Here is a 14,442-nt window from a genome sequence, read left to right as displayed (position 1 = left end):
TCACTGGGCTTCATGTCCTGCTTTTACACAGTGTCACTCAACCTTTCCAGACTACTGTACCCCTTTCAGGAGTCTGATTTCTCTTGCGTATCCCCAAGTTTCACTTCACTTAAAAACTGCTTGCTTACAAAATCAGACATAAAAATATTTGTATAAATACAAAACTGTCACAGCACACTACTACTGAAAAACTGCTGATTGTCTCATTTTTACCATATAATTATGAAATAAATCAATTGGTATATAAAGATTGTACTTACATTTCAGTGTATAGTCAGAATATACAAGTCATTGTCTGCATGAAATTTTAGTTTGTATGAACTTTGCTTGTGCTTTTTCTGTAGCCTGTTGTAAAACGAGGCAAATCCCTAGATGAGCTGATGTACCGCCTGGAAGACCTCTGTGTACCCCCAGGCTACACTTGCCCCTTGTTGAGAACCACTGCTCTGACAGCCCTGGGCGAGACCTCTCAAAACCTGGTACCCCAGTCTTTTTAGGGCCTGTATCAGATTACACAGGTGGGTTTCACTGGGCTGGTGGGAGACTTGAACTTGTGGCTGCTCAGAGTTCAGACAAAGACCCGCGATTGTGCTCAGTGAGAGGGTGCAGGTGAAATGGACTCAGCTGGAACACTGGGCATCCATTTATTGTAGGGTGAGAGACTTCTAGATACACACACACAAACACGCATATATACAAGCACACATACGCACATGCACGCATATGCAAACGGACACATACACACACATGCACGCACACATGCACACACACATACCCGCACATATACATACACACATACATGCACACATGCATAGGTACATTCACGCATACGCACAGGCACACTTACCCAGACACACGTACGCATGTGCACACACACACATGCACACATACACACATGCATACGTGTGAACAAGATACACACACCAACACGCACACATATGCAAACATAAGCACACACTCACATGCATGCACACATATATGTATGCACATGCACACATACACACACACGATGCACACATATTTACATGCATGCATGCACTCACGCACACATAAGCACACATATGCACATGCATGCATACACACGCCACACACATATGCATGCACACACACATGCACACATGGATAAATTGGATTTAGACCTTATTGGCGAATTTAGATTTAGGATTTATATTGTGCTTGCAGAGCCATTGGCCATTATCTTTGAAAACTCATGGCGATCGGGGGAGGTCCCAGACTATTGGAAAAAGGCTAACGTAGTGCCCATCTTTAAAAAAGTGTAACCCCTTTGGGGTTTAGAGAGCATGGCTCCTTTAAATCTTTTTCTTTGGGGGAGGGGGAGCAGTGAGAGAAAGGAGGGAAACTCAGGGGTGTGGCTCTGGAGCTCCCCTGGAGAGAGAGGCAGCAGCCCACAGGCCCTCACAAAGTGAAGCAGCAGAGAACCTGCCTGAAGCCTGGGAAGGACAGGGCCGATCAAGGACACCCCAGGCAGGGCCGGCTCTGGCTTTTTTGCCGCCCCAGGCAAAAAAGCCTCCGGCCGCCCCCCCCCCGCGGGGGGGGGGCGGAGCCCGGGGGGGCAGCGAGCCCCTCTCCCCCCGGCGGCCGGGGGCAGGGGGCAGGGCACCGGGGGGGTGAGCCCTGGGAGGAGGGCAGCGAGCCCCGGCGGGGGCTCGGCTCCCCCCCGGCGGCCAGAGCGCCGGGGGCAGGGCGGCGAGCCCCGGTGGGGGCTCGGCTCTCTCCCCGGCGGCCGGGGGGAGGGCGCCGGAGGGGAGGACGGCCGGAGCCCTGGGAGGAGGGCGGCGAGCCCCGGCGGGGGCTCCGCTCTCCCCCCGGCGGCCGGGGGCAGGGCGCCCTGGGGGGGGGGAGGGCGGCGAGCCCCGGCGGGGGCTCGGCTCCCCCCCCCGCGGCCAGAGCGCCGGGGATAGGGCGGCGAGCCCCGGCTGGGGCTCGGCTCTCCCCCCGGCGGCCAGAGCGCAGGGCGGCGAGCCCCGGCAGCCGGGGGAGGGCGGCCAGAGCGCCGGGGGGAGGGCGGCGAGCCCGGCTGTGGCCCCGCTCTCCCCGGCGGCCCGAGCGCCGCGCCGCCCCCCTCCAGGTGCCGCCCCAAGCACCAGCTTGGTTGCCTGGTGCCTGGAGCCGGCCCTGACCCCAGGACAGGAGCCAGGAGGAGCACTGTGCCAGGGAGGAATTGCCGAGAAGGACAGGCCAGAGCTGGACCCAGTATCACGGCTGCCCAGCGCTGCATGCGGCTGTGAGTACTGGGGCTTGTGACTCTGTATTGGGAACAAGGAGGGAGGTTGCTAGCTAGTTAAGTGGCGAGGTTGTGGCTCTGTGTGGCTTTACAGAGAGCAGCAGAAGAGGGCCCCGGAAGGGTTTGTTGGGGGAAAGTTCACTGGCGCTGAAGATGACCAGGATCACCCAAGATTCACCACTGGACTGGAACTTTGCTCAGGACTCCTGAACTCTGTGTGCAGATACATTGCTCAGTGTCTGCCCTTCCAGATTGTGCTACCACAGGGCTCATGGGGCCTTGGTTTGGATGCAACCCTGTTCTGCTGCTCCCCCAATATTTCCCCTCATTGTTTTTCTTCTCTCATCCCTCTGTAAATAAATATTTCCCTTTTTTATATCCATTGTACTTTTCCTGTGGGTGGGTGTGTTCACTCTGGGGGGGTTGGAACAGGTACCACTGGGGTGGAAGGGATTTTCCCTGCTGCATTCTTGTGCGCGCTGTCTCTTGGCCAGAGCTGCCTGCAGAGCAGACTCCATCTTGGTCATGAGGGCACTAAAGTTACGAAAGGGAAGAAAGAGAACCCGGGGAACTACAGACCGGTCAGCCTCACCTCAGTCCTGGGCAAAATCATGGAGCAGGTCCTCAAGTAATCCATTTTGAAGCACTTGGAGGAGGAGAAGGTGATCAGGAACAGTCAACATGGATTCACCAAGGGCAAGTCATGCCTGACCAACTTGATTGCCTTCCATAATGAGATAACTGGCTCTGTGGATATGGGGAAAGTGGAGGATGTGATATACCTTGACTTTAGAAAAGCTTTTGATACGGTCTCACAGTATTCTTGCCAGCAAATTAAAAACCTATGGTCTGGAAGAATGGACTATAAGGTGGATAGAAAGCTGGCTAGATCATCGGGCTCAATGGGTAGTGATCAACAGCTCCATGTCTAGTTAGCAGCCGGTATCAAGCAGAGTGCCCCAGGGGTCAGTTTTGTTCAACATCTTTATTAATGATCTGGATGATGGGAGGGATTGTACCCTCAGCAAGTTCTCAGATGACAATAAGCTGGGAGAGATAGATACGCTGGAGGGTAGGGATATGGTCCAGATGACCTAGACAAATTGGAGGATTGGGCCAAAAGAAATCTGATGAGGTTCAACAAGGACAAGTGCAGAGTCCTGCCCTTAGGACGGAAGAATCCCATGCACTGCTACAGGCTGGGGACCGACTAGCTAAGCAGCAGTTCTGTAGAAAAGGACCTAGGGATTACACTGTATGAGAAGCTGGAAATGAGTCAGCAGTGTGCCCTTGTGAGGCTACATCTGGAGTATTGTGTCCAGTTTTGGGTCCCCTACTACAGAAAGGATGTAGACAAATTGCAGAGTCCAGCGGAGGGCAACGAAAATGATCAGGGGGCTGGGGCACATGACTTACACGGAGAGGCTGAGGGAACTGGGCTTGTTTAGTCTGCAGAAGAGAAGAGTGAGGGGGATTTGATAGCAGCCTTCAACTACCTGAAGGGGGGTTACAAAGAGGATGGAGCTCGGCTGTTCTCAGTGGTGGCAGATGACAGAACAAGGAGCAATGGTCTCAAGTTGCAGTGGGGGAGGTCTAGGTTGGATATCAGGAAACACTATTTCACTAGGAGGATGGTGAAGCACTGGAATGGGTTACCTATGGATGTGGTGGAATCTCCATCCTTAGAGGTTTTTAAGGCCCGGCTTGACAAAGCCCTGGCTGGGATGATTTAATTGGTGTTGGTCCTGCTGTGAGCAGGAGGTTGGACTAGATGACCTCCTGAGGTGTCTTCCAACCCTAATCTTCTATGATTCTATGATGTAGTCCTGTCCTCTGAACTCAAGGCAGGACTATGTCATTATCAAACCGTTCCTCACAGGTGTTTGGACTGTTCTTAAAAACCTCCAATGGTGGAGATCCCACCATCTTTTCCTAATGTCCAGTCTACAGTGCCCTTGCTGCACTTTAAGCCCATTGCATTTTGTCCTATCCTAAGAGGTTAAGGAGAAAAACTTTTCCCCATGCTTCTTGTAATGACTTTTATGTACTTGAAAACACTTGTCATGTCCCCTCAGTCTTCTCTTCTCCAGACTAAACAAACCCAATCTTCCCTCATACGTCATGTTTTCTGGACTTTTAATCATTTTTGTTGCTCTTCTCCGGACTTTTTCCAATTTGTCCCCATCTTTCCTGAACAGGACACAATACTTCAGTTGAGGCCTTATCAGCGTGGTATAGAGTGAAAGAATTGCTTCTCTTACCTTGCTTATGTAACCCTTCTGCCCCTCTGAGTTGGCAGCAACAAGTGCTGGGTTCAGTATCTAGGGGTTCCGTTTCAATAATGCAATGCAAAACCGGCTCGAGCCCCCACCCAGTGACCTGGGACAATTACATACCACCCCCCGGGCGCCTCTAGGAGGCAATACTTCACCTCTCGCAAGCCCTGGGAGGGGCCGTCAGGGTGGAGCATGGGCGGGGCCATACTGGAGTGTTTGGGGAGGGTTAGCTTCCCCCAGCCTACGATATGCGCCACCCAGGCCTGACAGCAATATTTTTCCCAGAGATCAATTAAAAAAACAAAGAAAGAAACAACCCCCTTTTTCCAAAATACAATTATGTGAGCCACAAATGTTTAACATTTGGACATCTTAAACAACAAAGCTTTACACAAACTTTTTCACACTGGGGATTAATTGGAATGAGACCTTGCTGCATGGATAGGGAACAAATTATGGAAGGAGAATACAATCTCCTAGTTGGTTTTGCTTTCAGAAATAAGTGTATATTTCTATCCTTTGCAATACACACAACTCAAATGATTATATTGACTGTACCGGAACTGGCCCATGAACTGTCTAGTGTGAATGTAGAACAGTGTCCTTTACTGGATGGAATCAGTGCTATTCCTTGGTTCTCAAATGCTAACAGACCAATTAGAGACCTACAGTTCTGGAACAAGATTTCATAATTTGTATTAAGTGCTGTGGCACCGAAGGTGCTTGTGACCCTGAAACTTTTCTGGGAATGGGAAGAAATTATTTGTATTTTATAATCTCAGGTCTCTGACTTCCGTGCTTCCATGGTATGGGCCTTTCCAAGAAGCCTAAGGGAGTTAGGTGCCAAATTCTCATAGCAATCATGGGAGTTTGGTCTTTATTGTGTACATTACCCCCCACTGCTATGGGTACCCGCATGGCCCCACAGTATGCCAATTTTTTTATGGCTGACTTAGAACAATGCTTCCTCAGCTCTCATCTCCTAACGCCCCTACTCTAGTTCCGCTACTTTGATGACATATTCATCATCTGGAACCATGGAAAAGAAGCCCTTGAGGAATTCCACCATGATTTCAGAAATTTCCATCCCACCATCAACCTCAGCCTGGACCAGTCCACTCAAGAGATCCACTTCCTGGACACTACAGTGCTAATAAGTGATGATCACATAAACACCACCCTATACCGGAAACCTACTGACCACTGTACTTACCTACATGCCTCCAGCTTTCATCCAGACCACAACACACGATCCATTGTCTACAGCCAAGCTCTGAGATACAACCACATTTGCTCCAGCCCCTCAGACAGAGACAAACATCTACTGAAGTGAAGAAACAAATTGACAGAGCCAGAAGAGTACCCAGAAGTCACCTTCTACAGGACAGGCCCAACAAAGAAAGCAACAGAATACCACTAGACGTCACCTTCAGCCCCCAAATAAAACCTCTCCAGTGTATCATCAAGGATCTACAACCTATCCTGAAGGACAATCCCTCACTCTCACAGATCTTGGGAGACAGGCCAGTCCTCGCTTACAGACAGCCCCCCAACCTGAAGCAAATACTCACCAGCAACCACACACCACACACCAAAAACACTAACCCAGGAACCTATCCTTCCAACAACGCCTGTTGCCAACTCTGTCCACGTATCTATTCAGGGGACACCATCATAGGACCTAATCACATCAGCCACACTATCAGAGGCTCGTTCACCTGCAGATCTACCAATGTGATATATGCCATCATGTGCCAGCAATGCCCCTCTGCTTTGTACACTGGCCAAACTGGAAAGTCTCTACGCAAAAGAATAAATGGACACAAATCAGATGTCAAGAACTATAAGATTCAAAAACCAGTCAGAGAACACTTCAACCCCCCTGGTCACTCAATTACAGACCGCAAAGTCACAATACTCCAACAAAAAAACTTCAAAAACAGACTCCAATGAGAAACTGCAGAATTAGAATTAATTTTCAAACTGGACACCATTAAATTAGGCTTGAATAAAGACTGGGAGGGGATGGGTAAAAAGTCTTTCCCCATGCTCATTTTTCCCCTACTGTTACTCACACCTTCTTGTCAACTGTTGGAAATGGGCCATCCTGATTATCACTACAAAAGTTTTTTTTTCTCCCACTCATAATAGCCCACCTTAACTGACTACTCTTGTTATAGTTAGTATGGCAACACCCATTTTTTCATGTCCTCTGTATATATATATATATATATATATATATATATATATATATCTTCCTACTGTATTTTCCACTACATGCATCCAATGAAGTGTGTTTTAGCCCATGGAAGCTTATGCTCACATAAATTTGTAAGTCTCTAAGGTGCCACAAGTACTCCTCGTTCTTTTTACTGATACAGACTAACACGGCTACCACTCTGAAACCTAAATATGTGAAGCACCCTCTTGCACCTGCATTTTATCTGAGCAGCAGCCTGCACTTCCTTGTTTCAGAAATGACTGACCAGGAGGCATTGAGCTAAGGTTCACATTTTCAAAAACACTTAAGCAAACTTCAAAACTGACATAGGAGGCTAAGTCCCATTGCCTTTCAGTGAGATTTAGGTTGCTATGATTTAGCAACTGAGAAACTTTTGAAAATAGGATGTAGGCTTCTAAATCACTTAGACTTTTTTTAAAAAGTTAACTGAATTAATTGAATGAGCTCATTGGATGGGGACTGGGTGCATGTTTGCTTGCTATAGAGGGTAACAGGGGGGTTAGTTGGAGAAAATGTAAGATCACCTAACTCTGCTGACAGTCTCAAACCTTTCTAAGGGAATTGGATGGGAACTCAGCATCTAAATCACTGAGGCAGCTGTAAAATCTAGAATTAGTGTGTTATTTCTTGACAGTCAACAGAGCATTCACGCAATAGGGAGAGAGATTTGTTTCCGGAGCAGAAGTTTCTTCCCTCCCCAAGGCTCTCCCTTTGAGATTAGAAGTTTGATGCTGGTTTAGTTTTAGAAAATGTCAGTAAATACCAACTTCCCCTTGCCTATTGCTATCCCCACAGCATACGTGCCTCGGGAGACCGCCTCTCCCCGCAGAAGGATATATAATGAATCAGAAAAGACGTTCCCCATTTGACAGAGGGTCTGAGGCACAGGGTAATGTTACCAGACATGGAACAGAGCCTCAGTAGCTTTTCTAGGTTGTCTTTCTAGGTACTGGAAATGCGGAAGTAGGTGAATGCAGTGTGGAGAGAAAATGAGCTGAAAAAAACTGGATCCTGGTCCCTGAAATGCTGCATGAGGAGGTGACAACTGAGACTCCAGCTGCTGACATACCCGCCTTAGAGGTAAATCAACCCTTTCCTCCCTGATCCATGAATCTTAAGGAGTTTGAAGCAATGTTGGTGTGTTCGGTAACTAATTCCACTGGAATCCAAGGGGAACTGGGCATTGGTCTCTCTTAAACTCCCAACCCAAAGCAAAATTACGTTTTTTGGAAAAAGGAAAGACTTGTCAGGTCATGTCTGTCCTAGCTCCTTATCTGGCCTCCATCACCCTGGTATCTTGGCACCTCACTGCCTTGAATGCATCTATGCTCCCATGACCCCTATGTGATGCAATTACCCCTGCTTTACAGACAGGACCTGGCACCCAGAGGGGCAGATTTATGGAGGTTTCTTGGGACCTCAAGACACAGACCCCCCAGCAGGATTGGAAATTGATGGGTGTTAGGTACGGCCCCTACTCAGGTACCCATGTGCGTTGTTAGGTACATACCGGTCTTTGGAAATCTGGCCTGAAAGTCACACAAGGAGCTGGTGAAGAAGCAGGGAAATGAACCAACATCTGCCAAGTCCAAGGCCAGTGCTTTAAACATGGGAGCAGCCTTCGTTCCTCTCTAAACTCCCCTCCTCACCCCAACAGAGTTGTGCGCTCCGTGGCAGCTCCCTCCTCATGGAACATTGAGCGATCTGCCGTGGGGAAAATGGAGCTGCTTTTGGCCTGCTGTGCTCGGTCCTCAGGGGGCAGACGCTGGCTATAAGTAGAGTAGCCACAAATTGTTTTTGTTTCTCCCATTAGAGGGTTAATATTGGGATTATTTTATCTTTAAGGTTTTCCCCCCCCAATTTTTAACTATTAATTTTTACAGTCTCAGGAAGCTCAGCGGGGGCTAAGGTGCATGTCAGGGTGAGGGTAGCACTGCCAGTGGGGGGGTTCCTGACCGGCCGAGAGATCCAAGATACCAGGGCACAAGGGGCAGGGAAGGCGGCTGCTCTTGGCCAGTGCAGCAGAGATCCATGGCCAGGGCTGGGTGCAGGAAGAAGATGGCGGTGAGCCCCCGGCCATGGGAGTGGTCACCTCATTGTTGAGCTGCTCCATCGATGGGCAGAAGCCATTCGGCAGCAGGGTGGCCTCCCCCACAGCCAGGAACTCACCCTCCTCCTCACAGCCCAGGCCTGCCAGGGCCGCAGCCTTCCCCGCATCTTGCGCCTGCAGGGATGGGTGTCACCAGTCATGTGACCATGCAGGGATCCCTCTGCAGCTCTGCTGTCCCTGCCCCGCTCATTCACTCCTGTGACAGCTGGGTACAGAGGGGTCCCTGCCCGGCGATGGGACCAGTCACACAATCCCTGCAGCTGCAAGGTGCAGATAGAGGCTGCACTAATGCCCACTCTTCCTGATAGTTTCCGTTGTTGGTTTGGTTGTATCAGCAGATATCGACCTTTACCAATGTCTGTTGATAGAAATCGAATCCAGCCGAGCTGTACGTTTAAAGAAACCTCAAGGCGTTCGCTGTCCAAATCCCATTGAAATCAAAGTGGCCCCATCCATTAAGTCAGTAGAACTTTTATTGTAGATGTCAGCGAAAAAGTATCAAACGGAACAGAATTATTCCCGGGGTGTAAAATTAACCTTGTGCATAACTCTGTGCAGTATCAGGGCCTTACTGAACAGTTAATAAAGATTAGTAAATCAGTCCGGGAAAAGATATGACCTCACCCAACTTGTCTCTCTAGGATCAGTAATGGGGAAAGACAGTAATGGCAGACTAGAGAGAGAGAGAGAGAGAGGATTAAATATTACTTTTAACCAAAGAAAGACAAAAATGTAAAGCGGATAAAAAATTCTGATTGGCATTTTTGATGAAAAAAATGTTTTGTTGATAGAGATCAAAATGTTCCAGGGGAACAGATCAATTTCTACACAGTTTTGTTTAGGAAAAGAATTATTGTATAGAGCTTTATGAAATAAAATATAAAAATGAATAGAAATAAATGTAAATAACTACAATACGCAATGTAATGTAAAATAAAGATATGCTAAATATTAAATTAAAAATAGATAAATACATTTTTAAAAAGGAAAAGTGGAATGAATGTTCTTCATTTATGTCACAAAGTTCATTTGTTTCCCATAGATGCACCCCGTGGCAAACCCAGAGCAGGGAAACCAAACGTCCATCACAGAATTCATCCTCCTGGGATTCGGGGACCTTCCAGAACTGCAGATTCTTCTTTTCCTGCTGTTCCTAGTGATCTACATCGTGACCGTGACCGGGAACATCCTCATCATGGCACTAGTTGTGGCTGATCGACACCTTCACACCCCCATGTACTTCTTCCTGGGGAACTTGTCCTGCTTGGAGACCTGCTACACCTCCACCATCCTGCCCAGGATGCTGGCCAGTCCCCTGACTGGGGACAGGACTATTTCATTCAGTGGGTGTGTCACACAATATTATTTATTTGGTTCTCTTCTTGGTACAGAATGCCTTCTCCTGTCAGTGATGTCTTACGATCGGTATTTAGCCATATGCAATCCACTGCACTATGCAGCCCGTATGAGTGGCAGGGCCTGCCTCCAGCTTGCAGGTGGCTCTTGGATAGGTGGCTTCCTAGGTAATAGTATAACAACATTGTCGATATCACAGTTAACATTCTGCGGCCCCAATGGCATTGACCATTTTTTTTGTGATCTCATCCCCCTTGTAAAACTCTCCTGCAATGACCCTCACCTGATGGAAACGTTGGCTTTCATACTCAGCTTCCTTTTCTCTCTTGTCCCATTCCTGCTTACCTTGATGTCCTACATCAGCATTATCACCACCATCCTGAGAATCCCGTCCACTACTGGGAGGCAAAAGGCCTTTTCCACTTGCTCCTCCCACCTCATTGTGGTGAGCATTTATTATGCAACTCTGCTGATTGTCTACATGTTCCCAACCACAGACATCTTGAATGACTTCAAGAAAGTTCTCTCTGTCATCTATGCTGTCCTCACTCCCCTGGTCAATCCACTCATCTACAGTCTGAGAAACAAAGAGGTCCAGGAGGCCCTGAGGAAAGCTTGCGGGAAATTCATGCTTGGACTACGCTAAGCAGTTAATTTCCTTGGGTTAAAATAGATAAAACATGGGCTGGGGTAGGGCCTGAAGCGAAGCCTGGTGTAGTACCAGGTCGTGTTTCCCTGAGCTTCATTGGGCTTCGTGTCCTGCTCTTACACAGTGTCTCTCAACCTTTCCAGACTACTGTACCCCTTTCAGGAGTCTGATTTGTCTTGCTTATCCCCAAGTTTCAGCTCGTTTAAAAACTATTTGCTTACAAAATCAGACATAAAAATACAAAACTGTCACAGCGTACTGCTACTGAAAAATTGCTGACTTTCTCATTATTACCATATAATTATGAAATAAATAAATTGGAAAATAAATATTGTTCTTACATTTCAGTGTATAGTCTATAGAGCAGTATACACAAGTCTCTATGAAATTTTAGTTTGTACAGACTTTGATAGTGCTTTTTATGCAGCTTGTTGTAAAATTAGGCACATCTCTAGATGAGTTGGTGGAAGACCTCTGTGTACCCCCAGGCTATATGTACCCCTGGTTGAGAACCACTGCTCCTAGCGCCCTGGGAGATGGAGAGACCTCTCAAAACCTGGGGACCCCAGTCTTTTTAGGGACTTTAAAAGATTTCACATGTGGTTATCACTGGGCTGGTGGGAGACTTGAACTCGTGGCTGCTCAGAGTTCAGACAATGACGGGCTATTGTGCTCAGTGAGAGGGTGCAGGCGAAATGGACTCAGTCGGAATTCTGAGTATACATTCATTGTAGGATACGAGACTTCTAGATACACATACACTAACACACACAAATGTATGATGCCTACGTTATAAAAACATGGGCTTGCAATGTCCGCCGGAATTCCAGTGTTAGGTGATTGTACAATTAACGTTTGTTTCCTAGTGTGTATTTCATCCCCAGGCTGCTTTCCAAAGGTAGAAAAAAGCCAAAGGAAACCCACAGGACGCCAGCACAGTTATCCTTATTTGCCCATTTTTCAGCAATGGTTTAGGGCCAGTTGTTTCCAGATACTTGAAGGCCCAGTGGGATTTTCCAAAGCCTCTGGGCCTTGCAGGCAAATCAGGCAGGGGATCGCCCACCTTCCCCAGGTTTGTGCATTGTTCTGGAGCCTTGGCGTCCAGATGCCTGGTGTGGGGCTGCAGAGGGTATGTCCAGAGGCACCTACACCCATTTACTGCTAACACTTGGGTGCCTGCTAGGTTTGGTAATCCTGGGGGGCCGGATTCTGGGATTCGGGTGCCTAAAGTGGGAGCTCTGTGATTCTAGCCCTAGCTCCACACCCTTTTCCTCACATTGTAGCTGGGGAAAGTCAGGCAGAACAAGGTGACCTTACCTGCCCAGAGTCACTCAGCAAGCTAGTGGCAGGCAATCAACTCAGCGGGATCGTGAGCCAGAGTCCCAGTCCAATACCCTGTCTGCTCCACCACGTCCAGTTGTAATTGACAATGGCACCTAAGGGTGTGAGGTGCCCAACTCCCATTCACTGCCTGTAGGATTTGGGTGCATAACATCAGCTTCTAAAGGGAAAACCCAGCCTGTACATTTACAGACAAACCAGTATCCTGAGAAATCCTTCCACTCCCAGGGGATGTTTTCCATCATCAGTTCCTTCTCCTGTTTTACTGTTTTCTAGGAGCCCGTAATTATTGTGGATCTTACACCAAAATCATCATGCAATAAAAAAAACTAAACTAAGGCCTGGTCTACACTAGGAGTTTATGTCGAATTTAGCACCGTTACATCGAATTAACTCTGCACCCGTCCACACCACGAAGCTATTTAGTTCGACATAGAGGTCTCTTAAATTCGACTTCTGTACTCCTCCCCAATGAGGGGAGTAGCGCTGAATTCGACATGGCCATGTCGAATTAGGCTAGGTGTGGATGGAAATCGACAGTAATAGCTCCGGGAGCTATCCCACAGTGCACCACTCTGTTGACGCTCTGGACAGCAGTCCGAGCTCGGATGCTTTGACCAGCCACACAGGAAAAGCCCTGGGAAAATTTGAATTCCTTTTCCTGTCTGGGCAGTTTGAATCTCATTTCCTGTTTGGACATTGTGGCGAGCTCAGCAGCACTGGCAACGATGCAGAGCTCTCCAGCAGAGATGGCCATGCAATCTCAGAATAGAAAGAGGGCCCCAGCATGGACTGATTGGGAAGTCTTGGATCTGATCGCTGTGTGGGGCGATGAGTCCATGCTTTCTGAGCTGCGATCGAAAAGACGGAATGCAAAGATCTACGAGAAGATCTCTAAAGCCATGGCAGAGAGAGGATACAGCCAGGATGCAACGCAGTGCCGCGTGAAAATCAAGGAGCTGAGACAAGGCTACCAGAAGACCAAAGAGGCAAACGGACGCTCCGGATCCCAGCCCCAGACATCCCGTTTCTACGAGGCACAGCATTCCACCCTAGGTGCGGCCGCCACCACTACCCCACCACTGACCGTGGAGTCTGAGGATGGGATATTGTCGACGGCCGGTTCCTCGGACATGTTAGCGGACGGGGAAGATGAGGAAGGAGATGAGGAGGACGAGGCAGTCGACAGCGCTTACAACGCTGATTTCCCCGACAGCCAGGATCTCTTCATCACCCTTACAGAGATCCCCTACCAACCGTCCCCAGCCGTTAACCCGGACACAGAATCAGGGGAAGGATCAGTCAGTAAGTGTTTTAAACATGTAAACATTTATTTTTAACAGAACAGGAATATTAACAATGGGTTTTTCATGAGTAGTTTGCCCTAGACGCTTCACGTTTCAGTCCTTGGCAGTGCAACTACTGGAAAAAAAAATCTAACAATGTCCGGTTTAGCATGATTGTTTTGCCCTAGGCGCTCTACTGTTTAGTCCCTACCAGAGCAGCTACAGTAAAATCCGGTCTATATGTCCGGGGATAGAGCAGAAATCCTCCTGGGACATCTCCACGAACCTCTCCTGGAGGTAATTGGAAAGCCTTTGCATCAGGTTCCTGGGGAGAGCGGCCTTATTGGGTCCTCCGTGGTACGAAACGTTTCCATGCCAAGAGACAAGCAAGTACTCCGGGATCATTGCCTTGCAGAGCATGGCGGCATACGGCCCTGGTCTTTGCAGGCTTTCCCGAAGCATCCTTTCTTTCTCCGTCTCTGAAATCCTCATCAGAGTGATGTCGCTCATGGTGACCTGCTTTGAATTAGGTAGGGGAATGTTAGTATTGGGACTGCTTGCCTGTTCCTTTACAGAACTGTAACCGGCGGTTTACAGCCACGCGGTGGAGGCGGGAGAGGGGCAGCATACAGGGATCTTTCCCTGGAACAGCCACGAGGGGGTGGGACAGGGGCAGAGTTCATGCTTGCCGGATTGCTGGCAGCAGGGACTGGCATTGCTTTGAACATGAAAGGAGGCCAGTGCTATTATTAAACTTTTAAGCAGCCACAAGTCTACGGCTTACCATGTCGGCCTGCTACACAAATTCCGGTGTCCTGCCCCGCTTCTCTGATCTGCACTGCAAGACCCCAGGCACTGAATGTGAAGGCCGAAAATTCGACCTTGTCCTGAGTGCGCATGTGATAGGTGCTGTGCATGGTCTTGTTCACAGAGAAAG

The 14,442-nt window shown here is 48.5% G+C and overlaps 2 protein-coding genes across 2 annotated transcripts in view; both read left to right on the top strand.

Annotated features, from left to right (window-relative positions):
* LOC135886051 (cytosolic phospholipase A2 gamma-like) overlaps positions 1-14,442 on the top strand; it is a 979,292-nt gene that overhangs the window by 847,493 nt on the left and 117,357 nt on the right.
* On the top strand, positions 9,916-10,875 carry LOC135885982 (olfactory receptor 5AP2-like). The gene has a single exon (XM_065413877.1). It carries the CDS (start codon positions 9,916-9,918, stop codon positions 10,873-10,875), a length of 960 nt encoding a protein of 319 aa, XP_065269949.1.

This window comes from Emys orbicularis, chromosome 12, assembly GCF_028017835.1.
Source record: "Emys orbicularis isolate rEmyOrb1 chromosome 12, rEmyOrb1.hap1, whole genome shotgun sequence".
Classification (NCBI taxonomy): Eukaryota; Metazoa; Chordata; order Testudines; family Emydidae; genus Emys; species Emys orbicularis.
This window is presented reverse-complemented; position numbering and strand designations above follow the sequence as displayed.

Excerpts from the sequence above, each read along its gene's own strand:
- LOC135885982 (XM_065413877.1), top strand. The coding sequence starts at position 9,916 with ATGCACCCCGTGGCAAACCCAGAGCAGGGAAACCAAACGTCCATCACA.